Here is a 25,247-nt window from a genome sequence, read left to right as displayed (position 1 = left end):
AAGTCCCACACCCATGTGAGAACTTTTCTAGATATCCGTACCAAATTTAATGGTGATCCTTTGGGGTCTCACACACATAGGTGGAGGAGGGTCCTATAGGATCATTACTTTTTTATAATTACAATTTTTGAATAGGATATCCGTGTAAATTTCTCTTAATTTTGCAAATATGAGGAAATTTAACATTCTCATGTGCGTCCATGGTAGAAGAAACATTGCCAAACATCTAAAAATTAATGGATAAGACATGAATTTTGCCTATGCATCCCAATAAATTGGGTTTTATATTCATAACTTTTATTTTTGCAACCTATTTGATCGAGGAAAAGCATAAAAAATCTATCCTGGTTTGTATATGTTGCCTGGCTTTCCTCCTTTGTAGAGTTTTTTTTCTTTACATTTACTTGTCCCCTTTGAAATTACAATTAAGGGGTAGATGATGTAATTGCACAAAGCAAGGTAAAATCTCAAAATAAACCATGTAGTAAGACAAAATAAAATCTTACTGAAGTTTGCAAACTTATAGCTAATCCGAGCGCAATCACCTCTCAAACAACCTAGCATAGATATTTATAGATGTTGCAAGATCCTTTTCATAGATGTATATGTCCCTAGAACTGCAACAATGGAGCTCATGACAACAATTCCCACTATGATCCCCAACTCCACCTTTCCATGTTTTGAATTCTTAGTGATCTTCAAGTAAAAAAGGCATGGCAAGACGAAATTCAAGGTACTACTAAGAGCTGATCCACCCAAGGCCAACAAATACCCAAAGAATGGAACTGTGATAGCCACTATCGCAGTGCTAGCCACCAACATTGTTCTACACAGAAGGCTCAAGGCTATTCTCTTGCAAATGGGGACTGCCTCTTCTACTGCAACTACAATTGGGGTCACAATTATTGCATATTTCACAATGGGAATTGTGATGATAGTGTATATAGCTATCTTGGAGCTGACCTTTCCTTTTGGAAGATTCAAAGTGATTTGAGACTTTACTTCTTGTCCATACATTAGGTACCCTGATACCGCCATTATTGCATAGCTCAAAGCAGCAGTTGTAAAACAAACAATTATCACCTGCATCAATAAAAGGGAAGTTTATTTTATGATGTATTTTCTCTTTTCTCACACTTAAATACCAAATCAAACTTAATTGTTGAGTTTATGAAAGCTTACTCTCATGGACTTGCTCTTGTCTTTCATTGAGGCACTAATGGTGGGGAGAACTCCATGTGCTGAGAAGCAAAATGCAAAAATACTAGCAGTTGTGGGCAAACCATTAATACTAAAAAGCCTTTTTCTTGGATGAAATCCAACCCCATCAAACAAGCCAACCCAAACAACTGAACCCATTATAAGCATAGGGGCCAAAAACCCACAAGCTGAGACATAAGCTAGAGGGCCCAAACCTCTTAGCCAAACAGTGGGTAATATTATCAAGGAAGATATGAGGACAATAGCTTTTCTCCCTTCTATTTTTAACTGTCCAAGTCTTAAACTGATATTGGGAAACATATTTTCCAAATTGTCACCCTCTATTATCAGTTGCTCCACTGCAATCATGTACATTGAGAGGCATAGAGCTATTGACACAAAGATTTTTCCTTTATGGCCAAAGGCAATGTTGGCGATGTCGGGGTAGGCTTGAATTTTCGGATCCACTTGCATGCATCGGATGAGAAGTGAGGCAGTATAGCCAGCTATGATGGCTACAAGCACTAGCAACAGTAAGCTCATCCACCCTGTTTCTGATAATGCATATGAAACTGCTAATATCCCAATTCCTGATTAAGCAAATAGAGATATGACATTACAGCCTCATCAAAAGCTTTGCAATTGCAAGGAAAGAGTACAAAAACTCTCTCTCTCTCTCTCTCTCTCTCTCTATCTATCTATCTATCTATCTATCTATCTATCTATATATATATATATATATATATTATTGGGATCGATTGGTGAAAAATCAGTAAGAGTTTATAACATTCACAGTTATTGTGCATTCATGTCAATATAAACAAGCAATGAAAACTATATAATATCAAAACAAGAACATGGAATGAAAAATATAGCAACATTCAATCCACAGAGCACAAAGATTTAACGTGGTTCGGTCACAAATCATGACCTACATCCACGGGAGAATGACGCGAGACTTTACTTACTAATTTGGGAAGATTACAATGTGAAATCGAGTATAAAATATCAATTTCCAGCATCCCTATCTCACTCTAAACTGAGCTAAAAAAACAAGGCTCCAAAACAGGGCACACAACAAACCCACAATGGAGTTCAAGCCTTGTGCTCACTGTCTCTATCTAAACCAGAGCATACCAAGCTCTCAAGAGAAAAACCAATTGCAGCTCAATCTCTTTATCTTTTTCTCACTCTTTCTCTCTCTAAACAAATGGATTAAAAGAGTAAAGTTCCTACAACACCACAACCATTAAATTAGATGCAATCCAATGGCCCAAAATAAAAGACAGCAAAGTTAAATAAAACTCCTACATGTGTGATTTGTTTACACACATGTAACAATCTCTGGCTTGAAGACAAATAACAAAGTATCTAAAATAATCACCAATGTGCCACTCTCCATCCAGTCGAAGTTACGTCTCCTCCAACCCCGAAAGTTTTCTACACATCATATTCTATTTAGTTGAGACAACCTTTGTCAATATATCGGCAATGTTCTTCTCAGTGTGAATCTTGTCTACTTGCAAATCTCTACGCTCAAGGGCCAACCGAATAAAATGATATCTAACCTCTGTATGTTTTGTCCTGGAGTGATAAGCTGCATTCTTAACCAGATGAATCGCACTCTGGTTATCACAATGCACAACATATTTATCCTGTTTTATCCCAAACTGACCAAGTAACCTTCTCAACCAAATCACTTCCTTCGCTGCCTCAATCAATGCCACATACTCAGCTTCAGTTGATGGCAAGACAACAATATCCTGCAACCTTGACATCCAGCTGACTGCACCACCACCAACATTGAAAATGTATCCAGTGGTAGACCTTCTAGTATCACGGCTTCCTGCATAATCTGCATCTACATAACCAACAACTTGTAATGATGAATTTCCAAAATACAAGCATACATTTCGTGTCCCCTTCAAATACCGAATAATCTACTTAACTGCTTGCCAATGTTCCCAACCTGGATTAGATATAAATCTGGAAACAACTCCCACGGCATGGGCATTGTCAGGTCTAGTACAAACCATTGCATACATCAAACTACCCACTACGGAAGTATATGAAACATTCTTCATCTTACTTATATCTACCTCATTTATTGGAGAGTCCTTTTTAGACAACTTGAAATGTGCAACTAATGGGGTAAAAACAGGTTTACAGTCAATCATATTAAAGCACTCAAGAACTTTAGAAATATATTCAGATTGACTTAACCAAAGCTTACCTTGCTTTCTATCTCTATAGATGTGCATGCCCAAAATCTTCTTGGATGGTCGAAGATCCTTGGTGGTAAAATGCTTGGACATATCAAGCTTTAAACACTTGATTCACTCAGATCATTGCTAGCAACAAGCATATCATCAACATAAATAAACAAAACAGTAAAAGAATCATATGCTGAACCCTTGAAGTATATACAATGATCAAAATCGCATATAAAATAACATTCACCCAGCATAAAATTGTCAAATTTCTTATAACATCGCTTAGATTCTTGTTTTAAACCATACAATCCCTTTTCAACTTGCAAACCAAGTTAGGAAGGGTTTTGTTATCAAAACCTTCAAGTTGACACATAAATTTCTACATCAAGATTACTATGCAAGAAGACACTTCTAATATCAAGTTGCTCTAGCTCTAAATTCAAGTTAGTAACCAAAGATAAAACAACTCTAATAGAGCTATGCTTAACGACAGGAGTAAAAATTTTATTAAAATCAACACTTGGTTTTTTCCCATAACTTTTACCATTAGTCTGGCCTTATATCGCATAAGACCATTTGCCTCCCACTTAATAGCATATACACGCCTATTCTTCAATGCTTTCTTCTCATGTGGAAGTTCCATCAACTCCCATGCATCATTCTTATGCAAAGCATCAATCTCCTCTTCCATTGCCTTATGCCACATGTCAACATTAGGGTAATAAACAGCCTTCTAAAAAGACTCAGGTTCACCACTATCGGTATACAAAGTATAAGGAAGGAAAATACCTTTGTATGGGCTTGTGAGGGCGTGTGGATCTTCTCAATTCTAGCTCAGGTGTAACTGGCAGCTATTCTTCATCTTGAATTAATTCAGTATCATTCTCATAATTAGCATCACCTACATCAAAATTGTCTTGAGCTTGAACTTGACTCTCTTGCACTTGCCGTGGTAAAACAATGAGATTTGGTTCTTGTATATCCACAATAAGCCTTTCTTGTTTTGACTCTTTTTGCTTCTTTTCAGCAAACATTGCATTTTTATTAAAGAGAATGTCTCAACTTCTAATAGTCTTCTTTGCAATAGGATCCCAAATCCTATAACCTCTATCATCACCACCATACCCAAGAAAAACACATCTTCTTGACTTGGCATCCAGCCTGGCTCTACTTTCACTAGGCACTTGAACATAATCTTCACACCTAAATGTTCTCAAGTGTTCATATGACACACTTTTACCTTTCTAGAGAATTTCAGGTATGTCACTATTCAAGGGTGCACTAGGAGATCTATTGATCAAATATACCTATGTACTAACAGCTTTAGCCCAAAATTGCTTACCAAGACCAGATTGTGATAACATGTTTCTTACTCTTTCAATGATGGTCATATTCATCCTCTCAATGACACTATTTTATTGTAGTGTCCCAGGAACTGTCCTTACTCTGCGAATGTCATTCTCTTTACAAAAATCATTAAAAGCATTCGAGCAATATTCACCATCATTATCAGTTTGCAAGCATTTTATAAATCTCTTTGTTTCTTTTTCAACCTTGGCTTTGAAAACCTTGAAAAGTTCAAAAACTTGATCCTTAGATGCCAATGGATACCACCAACACTTTCTAGAACAATCATCTAAAAAAGTGACAAAATAAGAATCTCCACCAAAAGATTTAACATTAACATGGCCACAAACATCAGAATAAATCAATTCTAATGCTTTATTTTTTCTATGAGTTTCATTTATTTTAAAACTAACTATACGCTGCTTATTCATGGCACAATGAACACAAAAATCAAGAAAGGAATGCTCAGAAATACGAATAAGATTTTGAATTTACAATACCTTCATACCATGCTCACTGAGATGACCCAAATGGCTATGCCAAATTTGTGTATTCTCATGCTTACTAGCTGCAGCAAAGATCTTCTCTGTAGCATCATTCCTTTGAGTTGTGCCATGAAGAGTGTAGAGACTCTCATCTTTTTTCTGTTTTAACATTGTCATACAACCTCTTGAATTCTTTCATGACCCATTTTCAAAAGTCACTATGAAACCAGAGTCATTTAACTGCCCGGTTGAAATGAGATTTTCTTCAACTCAGGAACGTGCCTCACATTTTTCAATGTGTACTTCTTTCCATCTGATTGTTTGATAACAACATTTCCAATGCCCAATATTTTGCAAGCCCGATCATCATCAAGATAAACCAAGCCACCATCCACATCTGTGTAGGATGAAAAATATGACATTTTTGGGCAAACATGAAATGAAGCACCAAAGTCTAAAATCCAAATATCTGCAATAGACAATGTTGTGTATGCAATACTAAAAGTGACTCCATCTTTACCATATGAAAATGTAATTGCTTCGGCATGGCTATCCTTGTCCATGTCCTTGGCATAACAATCTTTTCTTGTGTGACCATGTTTCTTGCAATACCAGCAATAACATCCTTGCTTTATGACTTGGACCTGCCTTTGCTATGAGATTTGCCTCTATTAAATCCATAGGGTTGGTCTCTCTATTGTGTTCTTCCTCTATTTCCTGCTGCCAATGCTTGATTTGATTCGACAAGCATTTGTGTGGATGTCTTTCTAATCTCTTCATTTAACAATGAAGCTAGAACATCTTTTAAATTAAACTTGTTACCCATTGTATTAGTCACAGTGGTAATCAAGGTATCCCAAGTAGTAGGCAAAGAACTCAGCAAAAGCAAACATAACACTTCTTCATCCAAATTCACTTTCAAATACCTCAATTGTGTCGAAATTGAATTAAATGCAATCACATACGACCTAATTATAACACTTTCTTTCATTTTCAAAAGAAATAATTTTATCATCGCATGCATTTTATTTGCACTAGAGGGTTGCTTAAAAGATTGCTCTAAAGATTGCCAAAGATCTGTAGATGTTTTACATTGACAAACATCAAATAAAATTGATGGTGAAATACATGGTCTAATCGCTACTAAACATTTTTTTTATCAAGAACATCCAATTCCCAATCTTCCATTCCAACAAGCATGGCCTGCTTACCTCGAAGTGGCCGATCCAATTCTGTTCCAACAAGATAATCTTCTATCATCATTTTCCATATTAGCCAATTACTTTGATTTAATCTTTCAAATTCCATTGCTTTTTTTATTTTCAAGGAAAATACAAGAAATAACTACAATAGCAAAAAAAACCCTTTCTTCACAAACATAATGAAGAACAAACCCTAAGCACTGATACCAGCTGTTGGGATCGATTACTGAAAAATCAGCAAGGCTTTATAACATTCACAGCTATTATGCATTCATATCAATATAAACAAGCAATGAAAACTACATAATATCAAAGCAAGATCATAAAATAAAAAATACAACAACATTCAGTCCACAGAGTACAAAGGTTTAATTCGGTCACAAATTGTGACCCACATCCATGGGAGAATGGCGCGAGACTTTACTTACTGATTTGAGAAGATTACAATGTGAAATCGAGTTCAAAATATCAATTTCCAGCAGCTCTTTCTCACTCTAAACTGCGCCCCAAAAACAAGGCTTCAAGAATACCCAAAAATGGGTTCTCTTTAACACTTTCTTTTACTAAAGCAGGGTACACAACAAACCCACAATGGAGTTCAAGCCTTTTGCTCACTTTCTCTCTCTAAAAAAGAACATACCAAGCTCTCAAGAGAAAACCGAATTGCAGCCCAATCTCTCTATCTTTTTCTCACTCTTTCTCTCTCTAAACAAAAAGGTTTTAATCCCTTTAAACGAATAAAGTTTCCACAACACCACAACCATTAGATTAGATGCAATCCAATTACCCAAAATAAAAGAGAGAAAAGTTAAATAAAACTCACACACATACACACACACACACATATATATAGAGAGAGATGCATAATTTTTTTTCCTTTTTCAGTTATTTAAGATAAGAAAAAAGTTTGTATAAAGTTGTAACCTTACTTGTAGAACTAAGTTTGTAGTATTCTGTACTATCTATTTTATTTGGATAGTTTAGATTTGATACTATCTTAAAAAATATGTTACTTTTTAATCATCTTTAAAGACATGTCAAATATATACCATTAAATTAAATGGATGGTGTAGAATACCACGACTTTACTTCTGAAAGTGAGATTACAATCGTATATAAACCACACACTTCAGATTATTAAATGAAGTTTTCAAAAAACAAAAATATGTTTTCATAAGCCCTGGCTAAACAATATGGCCAAAAGATTATATGATCCACTGGACCACATTAGTCATTCACTCCCTTGGGTAAAATCATAGTTTTGGAGTATTTTTCATTCATTCCCTTGGGTAAAATCATATTTTTGGAGTATTTTTGGGGCTTCAAATTTTGTGGATGTAACCTTAACCTCCTCACCAAACCAACCAAACCCCAATAAAAGAAAAAAAAGAAAAAAGAACACAATTCTATACCCACTATATAGGTGCTTGAAAAAATAACATCCCGAGTTTGAACGAAGGTCGAGTATTTTTTAGCAGATCTAAGTATTCATAAACTTAAAATTCAACTTGTTCTTTGAAAGACTACTTACGTGGTGATTCTCAAAATGTATCAAACTCTTTATGTAAATTTTTCTTTCATAAGACACTCTTTTACTGTGGGAAGTAAGTGTACAGTGTGCTCTCACAAGAGTAAACCATGCCACTCAAAAATATGAAGAGAAACATAGAAGAAAGGGTAGAGATGGAATATTCATCCCTAGCCAACAGAGAAGTACATTTTTTGAGAACAAACAATTGCAACACTACATCGTGAAACTATCGAAAAACATAAGGGAAAATATAAAGGAAAAACCAATAACAATAAAAAAAAAAAAAAATTAGAGAAAAAATAAACAATAAGAGAGACCTGGAAATTATCACCAGAATGTGGTGTTCGAGCCACCTAGGTGAGTCAACGTAACAAGTCATGGTCGCCATCATTGCATTAAGTAAAATGTTAACAAAGGTCTTTAGAAAAGGAGCATCCATCGTCCATCCTCCTCCACGGACGATAAAGATGAAGCCTTCGGCGCAATTAGAAGCTGTCACGGTCCGTTACAAAACCAACGCTTCATATCCACTGTACATGGAGATTACCGACAGCGGATGTCCCTTCATGAATATTAGACTATGAGCTATGTTAACTTGCTTTCCGTCGAAATGAAGGCTAGCAGACCCATAGGGGTGGCAACGGTCGGGTTGGGTCCGGTCCGAACGCGGGCCCAAAAAAATTATAGAACCTCGACCCGACCAAAAAATTAAAAAATATATATTTTTGTAATTAAGTATTATGTTATAACTAAAATATATAACTATATTTATTTAAATATTATATATTTATTTGAATATTAATTAAATATTATTAAATCTACATCCATGTATATATTTATTTGAATATTAATTAAATATTATTGAAATATTATATATTAAATATTATTTAAATAATAACATTATTCGGGTCGGGTCCACATGGACCCGTACCCAGACCTGAGTAGTTTTCAGGTCCAATGTTTGGATATGAACCTGTCCCGTCTGGTTCAATTTTTGAACCCATACCCAGACCTGAAACGAGTCGGGTCCGAGTTCATTGCCACTCCTAGCTAGCACCATATTTTGAGACAGCACCTTAACACTCTCTCTCTTGGGGGCACCAATGGCGTCGAAGTGGAATTCGGACCGAAGACTTTGATGTTCGTGAGCAACATGTCACCAAAGAGACAAGGGGCTCTAACAACATTAATGTGGGATTTGAACCCAAGACCTTCACATATTGTATATCTATGTGTGTGTCTATAACATCATCATCATTAGATCCTTATCCAAACTATTTAGAGTAATTTATACTAACACTATTATGTTATTGTACTCTATCAAGGGCCAACTTCAATCAGACCACAAGTCCTTAACACCTATATTCTAAATTTACAAATGTATACATGTGTGTTGGAGAGAGTCTATAATATGAACGTATGTTTGTTTTTGCGTTAGAGAGAGAGAAGGGGTGAGAGAAGTCTTTCGAGCATCAGATACCAAAGAAATAAAGCAGCAAGTGCAAAATTGAAAAGACAAAAGAAACGCAGGAGAGAATTCCAAGTAAGAGAAGAGAGAGCTGAAACCTGACAAAGCGTTTAACAGATTGAAACAAGCCTTGGCGAAGGTTATGCCGCCTTTGCCATCAAACTCAGACTGCTGTGACTCATAATCACTTCTCTCCACATTCATCTTAAATCTCTCTGGTTCTTAAGTACAGGTGCTAGTTCAAAGAAATATTAGAGGAGTATTGAGAGCTAAAGCTTTTAACTCTCTCTCTCTCTCTCTCTCTCTGTGAGGTAGTTGAATACAGGGAGCTCCACGTTCTAAGAATTAAGTTGCAGATTCTAAAGGTCAAGGAGTCTGCTGAAAGCTACAAGTTCCAACTCTCTCTCTCTAGTCACTCAATTGACTACAGGCTCCCCCTCTCTCTCTAAAACTCTTTCTATCTACTCAATTGACCTACTCTCTCTCTTTCTCTCTCACACGGTGTTCATGTGCTCGCTTTAATTAGTTGAAAGTTTGAAACTTTCATTTTTTTCTTAAACAGCAACCTCACTGCCCTCTGCACCACAAAAATTAAGATCCCAACATAATGTTGCAAAACAATTTAAGAAAAATATGACTTTTTCTTCTTTGATGGTTTCCCATTGCCATATTGAATGCTAACTTTTGTCGTCATTATATAATTGAAAATTTCTTATTTATTTTTTAGTTTGAGGAGATTGCATATAAATCGTTTTTTTTTTGGAAATTTTTTAAAAAATAGTCTCCTGTAGTTTACATTTGATATGGAGTCCCACTTTTTAAAAATATATAATATATTTTACTTTTAATTTTTTTAATATAATGGATTAAGCTCGAATTTGGTATGTTTCTCAACATTAAATACTCATAAAAACTTTAAAAAAAATAATTTAAGGTAAATAAAATTTACCAAAATACAACTAAATGATGCAGGTGTATTTTGATCCATTATTATTATTTAATTATATTTTAAATAATTTGTATAGGTATTAATCCTTTCATGAAAAGATTGATGTAATCCCCTTTTGATTAAAAATTGTATGGAGGTGATCATATTTTAAGGAGAAAATATGAATGATGTGAATTGAAATCCATGCAGAACCCACAGAAGAAAGTACATGTGAACCCAACTAACCACCTTTAGAAGAATATTTTATTTTGTGAAAGGCCTTAACAAATTGCAAATGCCTATTTAGGGATATGGTGAAAATTCAATATTTTTTTGTGAATGCATGCCACTAGCCAAATGTATCGAAGCATAAACAATGGCATTGTGCACTTCACTTTTAGGGATATCTCATTTTTTCTTTCGGGATTGTCTATAAAGAGATTATTTAACTTTTATATAAAGTGGTCACAATCATTCTCACACATTTGATATCAAATTAGATGGCTTGAGATAAGTCACGAAGTTTGAAAAAAAAAATTGAACTTTGTATCTATTCAATGACACTCTTACGACCATCTATCTTGAAATTTAAGAGATAAGAATGATTGTTGTATCTATGTACAAAAGATAAATGGTTTCTTTGTAGACGATCCCTTTTCTTTTACTATTTCATTGTCCTACATAGAAAGGGAAATATAATTGTGGGGCACAAGATCAATGTTATTTCAAGAGCGAAGCATAGATTCTAGTGATCAAATGATCAACAAAACAATCAAATCATATTAAAAAATAATTTAGGTGGTTAAGATAATTATATTCCTTTCACTTAGGTATCTATTCAATTATTTTGTCAAAAAATGCCCGAACTGCTATGCTATGGTTTTGGAAACTAAACAAGACATTTTAGTACTAAGTGGGCATAATTGTTCTTGGTTTGAAACCTGGAACAAAAAAGATTTTTATCCTTATCCAGCCTAAGTTCTAGACAAATATAATACGATTTCGATCAAATCTTGCTCTGGGTTTTGAAGCACGAGTAGATTTGTTTTGGCTGGGGCAGCATAAGTGAGCCTGACGCAGGCCAAATAACCAAAATGCCCTATATGTTTTTGAATTCGAAACCTAAAACAAGGCTATAATAAAAGAAAAATGTTTTTGAGTTTGGAATTAGGAATAAGCAAGGCTGCTTAGGTGATTTGACGCGTGTAATTTAAGGGGTAATTTATTAAAATGCAAGCGCTCGTTCAAAGTTCGCATAAGGACTGCTGTGCGCAGAAGCTATAAACCAGATGGGTTAATTTTTGACAAATAAAATACGGAAAATAAAACATGAAACATACACCTCAAGAACTCAAATATTTACGTGGTTTATCCCAGAGAGGCTACATCCATGACAAACTGAAATCCACTATACCAATGAAATATACATCAAAGATTTTGAAACAAACGTCGACAAAACCGAGTCGAGGAATCACTTTATACCACTCTCCCTTCCTTTTCTTTACCTTTGGCAACCATTATTCTTCATTCATTTTCATTACTTTTGTCAACCATTATTCTGTATTCATTCTCTTTACTTTTAGCAACCATTATTCTTCATTCATTCTCTTTACTTTTGACAACCATTACCGACAACATTAGATAGAGACATTATTCTCCTTACTTTTGGCAATTATTATTGACAATACCAGATAGAGACGCAAGAGTAGTGAAAAACTTACTTTCTCTCTAACTAAAAAGGGAAATCACCCAAAATCTCCATGGGGAATGCTTCTCTACAAGAAACTACCATCTCATTCTGCAAGAGGCACCATCACAATGTTTCTCTCCATAGGAAATTCTTTTCTTTCTAAGAGGAGATCTTACATCTTATATACAAGAGGCTCTGCCCCTTCTCTCTCTAGAGGAACAACCATTCCCATCTCTAAGAGGAAACCTTGCATCTTATACACAGGAGGCTTTGCCCCCCTCTCTCTAGAGGAACCGCCATTCCCATATAGTGACCCAAATAGGGCACACAAATTCTATGTACTTTGATCCTATATATATAAGATTAGGAATCCACACAAAATATGAAACTTTCTATTGATGTTACATATATCTCAAAACCTAAAGATACATCCAAGAGTTGTAATCCTTTTGGATTCCTATTCCCTTTAAAAAATTTATCAATATCAATATCAATCTCACAAAATATAAGATTTTTTTATGTTGGTGATTTTGGATAGCACAAAATCCAATAATCTCCACCTTGATATAAAAATCACCTGCTCACCATGCCAACATCTACTGTATAGTTTTATGGATTCTTCATCTTTTGCCAAATAAATTTATTCATCATTATTGCTAAAAAATAGTATTTACAATCAAATTTCTCTACCTCGAACCTTGCATTTGAAACCTTATTGTCATACTGACAACTTCAAATCAGGTTCTGATACCACTTGTTGTGCGTGGAAGCTCTAAACCACATATGTTAATTTTTGACAAATAAAGTACGAGAAATAAAGCATGAAACAAACACCATAATAACACAATGATTTATGTGGTTCACCCAGAGGGGCTACATCCACATGGACAACAAACTGGAATCCATTATACTAAAAAGTTACATCAAAGATTTTAGAATAAACCTCGACAAAATCGGCTCGAGCGAACCCTTTTAAACCACTCTCCATTACTTCTATTTACTTCTGGCAACCATTACCAACAACACCAGATAGAGATGTGAGACCAACGAAAAACTTACTTTTTCTCTAATTAAAAGGAAAAACCACTCAAAATCTCCATAAGAACCGTTTCTCTATAAGAAACCACCATCTCACTCTACAAGAGGCATCATCACAATGTTTCTCTCTATAGTAAACTCTATTCTCTCTAAGAGGAAACTTTGCATCTTATGCACAGGAAGTTCTGCTATCCTCTCTCTCTAGAGGAACTATTATTCCTATATGGCGATTCAAATAGGGTACACAAATTCTTTGTACTTTCATCCCATATATAGAATCCACCTAAAATAAGAAACTTCCTAATGATGTGACATATGTATCAAAACACACAAATTCTCTGTACTTTTATCTCATATATATAAAGTTAAAAATCCGTATAAAATAGGTAACTTTCTATTAATGTTACATATGAGTTCTAATCCTTTTGTATTCATATTCTCTTTAGGAAACTTTTCAATATCAATATCAATCGCACAAATTATGGGGTTTGCTTATGTTGGTGATTTTGGAAAGTACCAAATCCAATAAGGGCAATGTTGATAATTTTAAAAAAATATCCATGAGGAGTTATAAGAATGAAAATTTTAAAAAGTAGCCACTATGTTGGTAAAATTATTAGAGTTAAGCACGTCATTATTGCTTTGTTGAGGTGGTTTGACAGTTCTAATGATATCTTTGCTGCATCCACCATCATTTCTCACAGATGAATGGATCAAGAATGTGTAGAGTTTGTCCCAAGAAAAAAAAAAGAGAAAAAAAAGACATTTACAACATAAAATAAATTCTTGCCCAATGTTATTAGAAACTGGGGATCGATGTCATTTTGGGTTTGAACAACAAAGTTTGTGGTTGAAAACCTTGAATCATGCCTTGAATCGCGACTGGCTCATTTCTGATTCACGTGGCCTGAGTCGGGCAATTCCCAAGTCCAATAGGGCTACAATTTATTCACATAAAAAACTAGAGCATCAAGGCAATTCCGGAGTTCTTCAAACTAGAATCGTCCACCTTCCGATCCCAACTCAACTCAAGCAATTCTGAGTTAGGCCGCTTGTAATAAGAATTTCAAAGTCGTAATAACCCCATTTTGCATTAAAGACCACCCCCTTCTTTCCTGCACCCCGAGATCCATCTGATACTGCCACTGTAATAAAAACCATGTGGCATATAAACTAAATCAACATAATGGCGCCACTGCATTAAAGACCAACCCCTTCTTTCTTTCCTGCACCCGTAGACCCAACATATGGTGCCATTGCAATAAAAACCATGTGTCGTCTTGTGCATATAAACTAAATGATATCACTCTCACCATTAATAGTCCAGCTCATTAGTCCACTACATAAATGTGCTAGTGAATGGTGACAATGATACATCTATGACATTATTTTTGTCGTAAATATTTAAAGATAGGACTTCTAGATTTAAAACACACAAGGCCTCCATTTGGTTGCTTAACTCTTTCAATTTTTGGGAGTTTCTCAACCTCTGATTTTCTAAATGGTAAATAATTCCCATCATTTAGTTCCCACCCCAAACTAAATAATTATTTATGTTGGTTTTTATATGGAAAAATTGGAGGGAAGAAAAAGAAAAGAAAAGTAATACATTTAAGTAACAACAAGAAAAGAACAATTACCAATGGATTGGGATGAGGATGCTAGTGAAGATGAAGTGGATGTCCATTGATCACCTATTTTTGCGTGCATAAAGCAGTTGAGAAAGGCAATACTGCTCAAAAAGGATCGTATCGAGCCGATTCATAACCGATGAGTTAGCTTGGGAGTGGTGGGGAATCAATTGAACTCCCCTTAAAGCACTTGACTTAATAAAAAAATAAAAAATTTCATTTCATCAAACCCCAGAGCTGCCATTCTCAGTCTTTTTCCCTCACTCTTAAATAAAAATCCTAAAATAGTGTTAGTGTTAGTGTTAGTTTTAGCTTTCTACCCCACTTTGCTATATATATATGCAACCAGTTTTAATCAAAGATTGTAAAAGAAATCAAGAGCTCAAAGTTCTACAGCTTTTTGAAACTATAAACCTAAATTCTTTGATTTATCTCTCATTGTTTGACCAATTTTTTTCAAATTTGTCAAAATGATGTTCCTATTATATTGATATGCAAATTCACAAAGGAAAAAAGAAAATATGTTTTAAGAGCGGATGTTTTTCCAATTATTTTTTGAGAAACAGGATCTGTATAAAAGAATGAGTATTAATCACGTATTTGTAATTGTTATATTGCAAACTATCATCAAGATGCGTATAATTCTATGAAAGGCAAAGAGAAAAGTAAAAGGAACAAATGGTTTATGAGTATCAATTGCTTAGAAATGATTGGAACACAAGCATGAAGAATACAAAAAACATGAAATCTATTTTGAAGCAACACAGAAGCCAAAATAGCTTATGAGATTCTTGAAAGGCTAAATTACCAAAGAATCATATTTTTCTTGACATTGGTGTCCCTACATTGAAGTCTTCCCATCCCTGACCACATTCAAACTAGGATACGTTGTTCATTTGCATCCTAGTGTTAGTTATGTTCAAGTTCTTAACATTTATCTTATTAAATTGTGCCATTTCCTAACCCTTATGGCCCTTCCTCTTCAAGAAGCTACACCTAGCTTCCAGTCTCTCACTTAATGACCTATTTGGCTACACCTAGCTTCTTCTCTAGTTATTTAAATCATTCGGAGAGAGAGTTCTACTCAAATGGTAACCAAAATGCAAGGTATGTTGTGTAAATGTGTTATTTTAACCCATCCCTTCAAAAGTACCAACCCATACAGTTGAACCAAGGAGTATCAATTGTGAAAATGCACCTCCTGCTAATATATATGTAAGTCAATCCAAGCTTTGCAGTTGTAGAGTAAGTAATAAAACCAATGAGGATATTATGTTGAATCCTTTAATTATTTTGATTCGCAATTCATGTACCTCAAAAGATATGTTTGAGAACATGTTACTAAGGTTGTCACCTTCCATTATTATAAATTCCATAGCGACTATGTAAATTTCTAAGTAAAGGAAGAAGGAAACCATTAAGTTCCCTTTGGTCCCAAATGCTAAATTCTGAATATCCAGGTATGTTCTTACAACTTTATCCAATGGTTTAAAAAGTGGATCGGTGACCTGGATCGGGCACCTTAAAAATTGATCCGGATCGGTGAATCGACGATCCAGATCAGGAATCGACTGAATCTGTCAGATTAAAGTTTCAAAAAAATCCGAAAAAATTATTAAAATTCGTTATAAATATTATTCTTTTAGGAATTCCATAAGAAATGAGGTACTCCATTAAGAATTTTCATTTCTTTGCATGAATATCCGAATATTGATATGTTCTTTCCCTGCATGAACTACTATTTACTATTTAATTTACATCACACAAAAGGATAAATATAGAATTATCATGGAATAAGTATATCAACATACAAGGACTACAATAAAGCATACAATTAGTAACATACGATCTAAAAATAAAATGACAGACGACATCGTTCTTCTTCTTGGTCACGCTGGTTCCATTGATTAAATTTGTTTGACAATTCATTGATTCAATCTAAAAACGAATCATCGATATTAGTAGGCGTTTGACTATACCCAAATCCCTGAGTATTAGTGTTCTGTTGTGTTCCCAATCCAAAGTCCCCGAAGCTTGTCCATCCTTTTTGCTCACCTACACTGTCGTACTCATCCCTACCCTGTTGCTGTTGGGACTCGATATGTGAATAATATGGCTGGGATAAGGTGGCCTTAGAATCGTCATCTCTCTCATTTTCCCTTAGACCCCCTTCCCACTCTCCCTCATTAGGTACAATATCACCGACATCTCTGACGAATTATGGATACGTTGGCTGGCTACTTCTTCTTTCATGCTACTCATCATCTTCTTCAATATCTTCCTCACCGATTGTTTCAAAGAACGCTCTCTTGTGCAACACTGGCTCCTCCTCTTCTATTACCCATTGGTCTGCTGTGTCTGTGACAAATATTGTGTCTAAGTCTATCAGCCCATAGTCTTCAAGCTTCTTTCTTATTTGTCGCTCTCGGAGATTTAAGTGGTAATGAACGTAGACTAGCTTATGAAGTTTCTTCGAAGCGAGTCTATTCCTCCTAGTAGTGTGCAACCATTGGAACATACTCCAGTTGCGCTCACAGTCAGTAGCAGAACATGTTTGGGAGAGCACCTTGATTGCTATCCTCTTTAGGTGAGGTGCATCAGTACCATATATTTCCCACCGTTCAGCTGGATTAAAATGCAAAAAGCATTGTAAAGGCAATAACAATTCATAAGATTAAATATATAAATGAACAAAATATTAGCTAGGGGATAACCTGGATCCATCTTAGTTCAAGAATTCTTGGCAAGTCTAGTTTCGAAGAATCCTATAGCATCCCTATACATAGCAAGCTAAAACAAATATATTTCGTTTTAGTATATTATTCCTCACAAATATAACAACTCAATGAAGTTTTTACCCAAACATTAAATAATACCTATTGTATTGCTGCTACTTGGTTTCGATGGCTTCTCTCCAACCTTGCAATAATGTATCTGACCCCTTCCATAATCTTGTAGGGATGTTCAAGTGTTAAATAAAAAAAATTTGGGTTGAAGTAGTAACCTAAAAAATATATAGATAGAAAAATGTCATTTACAATTTCATAAAAAAATGATTTAAAATGAAACTTTCTAATGATATAAATATATATTTACCAGCATAATGAATTGGACCAAATTTGGTGTTCCACCTCCTTTCTATAATCTCGATCACTTTACTAGCAAAACTACACTTCTCCCCAATAGCTGATTTCGCCCTCTCGATACCTTCATAAAGGATGCCCATGGTAGCTTTCTTGTCAGCATTCATCATTCTTAATACCATGACCAAAGGGGCAGTGGCCTAGAATCTCCTATTTGAGACTATGTCGTCCACTTTTATACCGGTACTGGACTTCGAGAGGTGGTCATTTAACCACTCTTCACAGGTAAATAATATCTTTAATGCACCTTCAGATTCCCGAATGGAGTCCACAGTTAAGTAATCGGTCGCAAAGCGGGTTATAGCAGGCCTGATTATCTCTTTTTTCTTAGAGTGTTTTCTAAACAGAAGTAAAATTTAGAGTGGTTGTATATAAATCTCGACACCAACCTCGCTTCCTCTACAGTTTCCTTCACAATTTTGATCTCATCGATCTCCTCTAACATAAGATCGATGTTGCGTGCAGCACACGGGGTCCATACTAGATGCTTCCTCTTATCCATCAACTTGCTGCCCGCAGAAACACATGCACGGGCATTGTCCATAATAAATTGGACTACATGCTTATCTCTCACCTCCTCCACTATCTGATCATATAGTCGTACGTAGAAGTTTGCATCCTTCTTCGTCCCTGATACGTCTTTGCTAAACAAAAAAATGTACCTTTTGGGGAATAGGCCAAGAAGTTTAAAAACTCTTTTTTGCTAACTTTATTCAACCAACCATCACTCATGAGAGTAATGCTTGTCCTTGGCCAACTCTTTTTAAATTCTTCAATCCACTTTATAACTTCCTCCACCTCTTCATCTAATATTGGCCCACTGAGCTCATATGCTGTTGGCGGTTTACCCCGGGCCCTGCTCTCTGGATTACACTGACCATAGGTAGAAAATATGGGCTATTGGCTGCATCAAAGGGAATCCCTTTATCATAGAACTATTTACCAACATATCTCCTCAACATGTTTCTTGTACCTTTAACCATGTCTTTTAGGGTCATCTGTTGTGATTTAGGCTTTGAGAAAAATGAATCTATACGACCATGACCTGCAATACTGGCACTCCTAGATAAGCTATGAACTATTTCTTCAACGTTTGATTCTTGTTGACACATACTGCCACCAACCCCTCCATACATATTTGAGCTGGGCCCGTCATACATGCTCGACTTGGGCCCGCCATGCATGTTTAAGCTAGGCCCGCCATAAATATCTGAGCTAGACCCACTATGCATGTCTGAGCTAGACCCACCATGCATGCCTATGTCATAATCATCGGGCATTCTAAACCCACGTTCCCTCTGATATTGTTTATGTAAACTCATTCTTGTGGCCATCTCTAGGTCATTATTCTATTGCTGTTCTAGGTATTTATTATATTGCTCTTCTAGATCATCACTGCTTGATGGCGTATATAAACTAGCTATCTCCTCATTCATCCTATGTTTGGCAATTTTTTTACCTTTGTTAGCCTTAAGAAATGCCGTCATCTGTTTTTTTACATTACTAGGGACACAACTGCATGTAGAAACAACCCCTGCCAAGTGTTGCTTGAACCTATGTACCCCACTACTTATCATTCTTTGGCAGTAATTACAAATAATTTTGTCTTTTTTGTTGGGATTAAGTTTGACCCTATGTTGCCATGCAGGGTCTTCTGTAGATCTTGACATGATTCAACTGTCTTAATATGTAAAAAGTTAAAAATTAACATGCCAGTTCAACAAGAAAAATAATCACCATGTGTAGTAATAATATGTTGGGGTAGTTCATGTAGTTATATTTGTTGTTATTTGTTATTGCAAAATATTTCTATTGACAATAATATTTTCGTACATATCAATTACAAACATACAGGATAATATAATACAAAATGCAAGCTCCAAACATGGCTACAACTCAAATATCAAGAACAGACATTTTTTGCATTAAAAACTTAATAATAAAATTGAAAAAATGCAAGATAATATAATTGTCGTATATGCCACGACTTTTTTTGCAATGATATTCACTTTAATTTCTCACGATAATACAATTTAACAACATGTATTTTTTTCTTTCAAAATTTAAAAATTGAAAATACGTTTTTAATGCAAAACTACATTAAAAATATAATACAGTTTTGCATTAGAAATATAATAACATGTATGTTTTTGCATAAGTATTCTATCATAATTTTTTCAACAAAAACTTTAACAATAAAATGGAAAATATGCTTTAATACCTCATGATAATCAAAACCTGGTCACTGTTTTCACATCTTTTCGGAAAAATCACGATTTTTCAAAAAAAATCGACCATGTACTAAAAAAAAAGAAACAAATAAAAACAAATCTTTACAGAGCCACCTAACATCAGTCATTCCAATTCAAAAATGCATTAACAAGTTAAAAAAATACAGTTTTACATTAAAAATATAATAACATGTATTTTTTTTGCATAAATAATCTATCAACATGCAATTGTTTCAACAAAAACTTTAACAATAAATTAAAAATATGGTTTAATACCTCATGTTAATCAAAACCTGACCACTACTTTCACATCTTTTCGGAAATTCACGATTTTTCAAAAAAAATCGATCATGTATTAAAAAAAAAACCAAATAAAAACAATTCTTCACAGAGCCACCTAACATCAGTCATTCCAACTCAAAAATACATTAACACCAAATTAAAAAAATACAGTTTTGCATTAAAAATATAATAACATGCATTTTTTTGCATAAATAATCTATCAACATACAATTTTTTCAACAAAAACTTTAACAATAAAAATTAAAAATATGGTTTAACACCTCATGGTAATCAAAACCTGGTCACGATTTTCACATCTTTTAGGAAAATCATCATTTTTCAAAAAATTTGATCATGGAAAAAAAAAAAAAAAGTACAGCAAATTCAAACAATAAAAATTTAAAATATGGTTTAATACCTCATGATAATCAAAACCTTGTCACGATTTTCACATCTTTTTGAAAAATCACAAATTTTCAAAAAATTCGATCATGGATTACAAAAAAAAAAAAACTGTTCTTCACAGAGCCACCTTACATCAGCCATTTCAACTCAAAAATCCACCTCCAAACGAATAAATTACATCCAATTGAGTACATGTTTTGATAAACAACAATATAAAGAATCAAAACCCTAAATTATAAACACATTATCATCATTAAATCAAATCAAATTGATTAAATTGAGCAAAAAAAAAAAAACGCAGTTCTTCACAGACAACAGTCATTGAATCTAAAAAATGAAGCTCAAATTGAATACATCTGATTATAAACAAGACTATAACGATTAAAAACCCTAGAAATCTAACACATTATTTGTAATATATCGTGAACAATAGATCAAAAGGAGGGAAAAAAAAAAAAACAGTAGAAATTTTTTTTCACAGACATCATTGTGTTCTTCTAAAAAATCAGGCTGTAATTGAGTAAATTAAATAAAATTGAATATGGTAAATGATAAAAGACACGATAAAGATTTAAAACCCTACAAATTTAACTGATTATTTTCAAAATATGGATTGAAATTGATCAAATGGTGGAAAAAAAAAAAAACCAGAGTTCTTACCGGGTTTCGTGAACCCGTGGATTCAATCTCCAAAGTACTCTATTTTTCTCAAAGATTATCACAAATTCGTAATAGAATTTTTTGATGAACACATTTACAATCAATATACCTCAAAATTTTCATAGATTCATGCCCTATTTGATATGAAACAAAAGGAAAAGCGAAAACCCTAAAACCCGCAACTTTCATGATCCAAAAATATGAAATTTCTCCACCATTTAATCCATGAAAAGGCTGAAAAAAGCTGCATAAAGCCTGAATATTCGATCACACGGCAAAAAAAAGAAGAAAAATGATAAAAAAATGACAAAATTTGAAGAAACCCGTGAAGAACACTGTGCAACCCGTGTTCTTCACGGGACTCGCCGATTCCGTACAGTGAATCGGCGAGTCACTGTATAGAATCGCCCGGTTCTCTCTGGAACCGGGCGATTCCGTGTATTATGCTGGAACCGGCACGTCCTGTGCCGATTCTCGAGTCGAACCGGGTGAGTCCAGTTCGACTCGGCTTTTTTTAAAACCCTGGTTTTATCCATATCCGAGTATGTTCTTATAGTTTTATCCACATGCATGCAGCTTTTCATAAGAAACCAAATGTAGAGATTTAAAAACTACAAACTTTTACATTGTGATTCTTATTGTTACTCACAAATTAATGAAAAACCTCAAACTTTTTCATGTAATTCTTACTATTACTCGCACAAATCGAATGCCATGCTTACAGCAAGCCATCTTCTCTCGTGATTTTTACTGTTACTCACAATATTTTCTCAGTCTCTCTAACACCTCTCTTTCTTCCAATGTCTCTCTACCACCTCTCTTTCGCCCAGTAAAGAGAATGAAAACATAACGTTATAAAAAATCACAACCGAATGAAAACATGAAATTATATAAAAGCTATCTCAATAGGCTTCATAGTTTACCTATAAACTAAATTGAAAGTAAGATATCCATTACATGCTTTTGTGCTTTTCTTTTTCTTTCATCCTCAAAGGGTTTTTTTTTTTTTTTTTAACTTCTATTTTCTTATCTTCATCTAAAAACATAAAAATCATTGCACTATTTTTTAACTTCTATCTTCTGACGTTTATACTTTTGTGCTTGTCTTTTAAATTTTTGTTTTAATTATCTTTTACCTTCATCCCTCATAAGGTTTTTCTCTTTAAAAAAGTATTTTCCTATCTTCATCTAAAAACATAAAAATCATTGCAGTTTTTTTCTGTTTTTTTTCAATTTTTTGCTATAGCCAAGCGGCAATTGTTTGGAGACATCCAAAGCACATTAGTGTGGCATACTCTGTTTTGCACAAAAGCTCTAAACCCAACTTGTTGATTTATTTATTTATTTGTAAATAAAGTATGAGAAAAATAAACCTCGCAACAAGCAAGCAACCTGCAAAAAAAACTAAAGCAGGACAGAAATAGAAGGAAAGAAATAATAGAAAAAAAAACTCTAGAATTTATGTGGTTCGTCACAGATATGACTATATCTACGAACGAAGAAGATCAGTGTTTTTCCATCAATCAATGGGAGAAAAAATTACAAAAGACTCGTACCTTAGCAAACCAGAGAGAAAATCGAATATTCCATAATGTCTCTTTCTCTACAATTTTCTCTCTCTGATCTCAAAAAAATAACTGAAAGATTCTCTCGTTTTCTTTGCACTCTCTCTCCGCAAAAATGTAACTTTATCCCCTATCCATATGGACTAAAGTCTCATCCTAATCTAAATAAGACTTCAAGATAAGCTTCTAATAATATTAACTAAATTGAAATCCCAAAATAATGGGAAAAATCAATCTCAAAAAATAGGTATTCAAAAGATATTTATAAAAAAATCTCTACTTTGGCTTGAATCCTTAAAGAGATTCATAACGACCATCTTCTCCACACGTGCCCCCGCAAGTGCTTATCTTGGTGACACATTAGTCAAGTCGAAGAATAACTTAAATTTTTGTAATGGAACCGGCTTTGTCAACATATCAACAACATTCTTCTTTATGTCAATCTATAATAATAATAAGATATCACTTTCAGCCTCACCTTTTAGAATTATAATATTTAGATTCTGTTTTGTCAAATAGAGTATAGATAACAAACCTGAGTTCACTGTTATCTCTTTCATCTTGGATTTCAAGTTTTCAACTCCATCTTGTATTCCTTGTTCAATGTTCAACATTGTATCTTCGTATTTTTCACTACAGACCTATATAGAGAGTAGCGAGCCGTGTTAGGTTATACCATTCATTTTGGATGAGAGAAACTGTGTGAGAGACCTACGAAATAGAGATATGTTTTCTCATTTTGTGTGTCATTTTGGATGAGAGACTGTGTGAGAGACCTACGAAATAGAGATATGTTTTCTCATTTTGTGTGTCATTTTGGATGAGAGACCTGTTTAGGATGAGGAACTGTGTGAGAGACCTACCGAGGGCTGCCAATGGGCGGGGACCTGTTTAGGATGAGGAACTGTGTGAGAGACCTACCGAGGGCTGCCAATGGGCGGGGACCTGTTTAGAATGAGGAACTGTGTGAGAGGCCTACCGAGGGCTGCCAATGGGCGGGGTCGGGCCAGCCTGGAGCCAGCTAAAGACCGGGACTGACATGGCCCTGCCTGGTAGGCCCGGTCCGGAGATATGTCTGTATGGCCCGGCTTGTAGATGAGCCCCAAAATATACAGAAGCCCAGCCACAGCCCGTTAGGCCCGAAACTTTATGCGAAGTCCAACCTGACCCAAGAAGGCCTAATGGACTTGACCAACCCAACTCATGCCCGGCCTTTTCTTTTTGTTGCAAAAGAAATTTTCTCTTCAAACTTTTGTTGTAAGGAAAAATTTTTTTTGTTAATAAGGCCTGGCCCAACTCAGGCCCGACCTTTTTTTTTTTTAAAAAAAAAAATCTTTCTCTTCAAACTTTTCTTGTAAGGAAAAAAAAAATTGCTAATTATTTTTTAGAAAATTTGAAACCCCCATTGACAAATGAGGTTTGGCCAATAAAAGCCTATTGGGCTTAGCCGAGCCCAACTCAGGCCCTTTCTTTTTTTCACTTTTTTTAAATCTTTCTATTCGATATTTTCTTGTATGGGAAAAAAGTTACTTATTGTTTTTTAGAAAATTTAAAACCCCCAATTGAAGGAATAAGGCCTGGCCCACTCAGGCTCATTAAGCCTATTGGGACCAGCCCGGCCCAACTCAGGCTCAGTCTTTAAAAAAAACTCTCGTCAAACTTTTCTTATAAGGAAATAAAATTTTCTATTTTTTTTAAAGAAAAATTTAAAACCCCATTGACAATAAGGCTCGACCCAAAAAGCCCCATGATTTATTGAGTTTTTAGAGAGAAAAAGAGAGATTCGGTTTTTTTGTAAGAATGAGATATTGGGATCGTATAAAGAAAGCATGATTTTTTTTAGAGGGAAATTGAATTTCTAGCGAGAGAATGAGTTTAGGAGATTATAAAGATAACTCACCTAAGCTCTTTACGAGTTATTTGTAACCTTCAAATTCAATGAAGCTATTCCCATTTCCTTAGCTTTCTCAATTCAAAAGAGGTTCATGCAGTCCTGCTGATTCTCTCTCTCTCTGCCCAATTGAAATGGGTGTCTCTCTCAAGTAAACAGCTCTTTCTCTCCATTTGAAACAGGCCCCTCTCCAAGTAAAATGGGTCTCTCTCTCCATTTGTAACGGGTCTCTCTCTCTCTAAGTGAAATGGGTCTCTCTCTCCATTTGTAACGGGTCTCAAGTTGAGGAAAGTTTCAGCCCTTCTATTTCCATCTCTCTACATTGCTCGCAAAATAT

The 25,247-nt window shown here is 34.7% G+C and overlaps 1 protein-coding gene and 1 long non-coding RNA gene across 9 annotated transcripts; both read right to left on the bottom strand.

The window, feature by feature from the left end:
- Nucleotides 1–252: 252 nt before the first annotated feature.
- LOC18422418 (amino acid transporter AVT1I) lies at nucleotides 253–9,737 on the bottom strand. 8 transcript variants are annotated; one of them, XM_088865980.1, is made up of 4 exons: nucleotides 9,545–9,737; nucleotides 5,261–5,642; nucleotides 1,183–1,790; nucleotides 253–1,083 (listed from the first exon to the last, which is right to left on the bottom strand). In XM_088865980.1, the coding sequence occupies exons 3-4, from the start codon at nucleotides 1,741–1,743 to the stop codon at nucleotides 571–573; spliced, it is 1,074 nt and encodes a 357-aa protein (XP_088722106.1). In that variant the 5' UTR covers nucleotides 1,744–1,790; nucleotides 5,261–5,642; nucleotides 9,545–9,737; the 3' UTR covers nucleotides 253–570. The 8 variants fall into 8 exon arrangements, with proteins under 8 accessions (XP_088722106.1, XP_020521178.2, XP_088722107.1 ...); XM_020665519.2 differs by lacking the exon at nucleotides 5,261–5,642 and adding an exon at nucleotides 3,434–3,551; XM_088865981.1 differs by lacking the exon at nucleotides 9,545–9,737 and adding an exon at nucleotides 5,766–7,410.
- Nucleotides 9,738–13,878: 4,141 nt separating this feature from the next.
- LOC148782630 (uncharacterized) lies at nucleotides 13,879–23,797 on the bottom strand. Its single transcript, XR_016055043.1, has 2 exons — nucleotides 23,555–23,797; nucleotides 13,879–14,247 (listed from the first exon to the last, which is right to left on the bottom strand). It is a non-coding gene; the product is annotated as an uncharacterized LOC148782630 (long non-coding RNA).
- Between the last annotated feature and the right edge of the window lie 1,450 nt (nucleotides 23,798–25,247).

This window comes from Amborella trichopoda, chromosome 4 (assembly GCF_054954075.1).
Source record: "Amborella trichopoda isolate Santa Cruz 75 chromosome 4, AtrichopodaSantaCruz75HAP2 v2.0, whole genome shotgun sequence".
NCBI lineage: Eukaryota > Viridiplantae > Streptophyta > Magnoliopsida > Amborellales > Amborellaceae > Amborella > Amborella trichopoda.
The sequence above is the reverse complement of the archived record's forward strand: the minus strand, read 5'-3'. Positions and strand labels throughout refer to the sequence as shown.

What these genes read in the sequence shown, in the direction of transcription:
- LOC18422418 (XM_020665505.2), bottom strand. Translation starts at nt 9,650, where the DNA reads ATGAATGTGGAGAGAAGTGATTATGAGTCACAGCAGTCTGAGTTTGAT. An exon ending in TCTGTTAAACGCTTTGTCAG is followed by an intron (nt 1,791 to 9,544) that starts GTTTCAGCTCTC and finishes TTGCTTAATCAG; the next exon opens with GAATTGGGATATTAGCAGTT. An exon ending in ACAAGAGCAAGTCCATGAGA is followed by an intron (nt 1,084 to 1,182) that starts GTAAGCTTTCAT and finishes TTATTGATGCAG; the next exon opens with GTGATAATTGTTTGTTTTAC.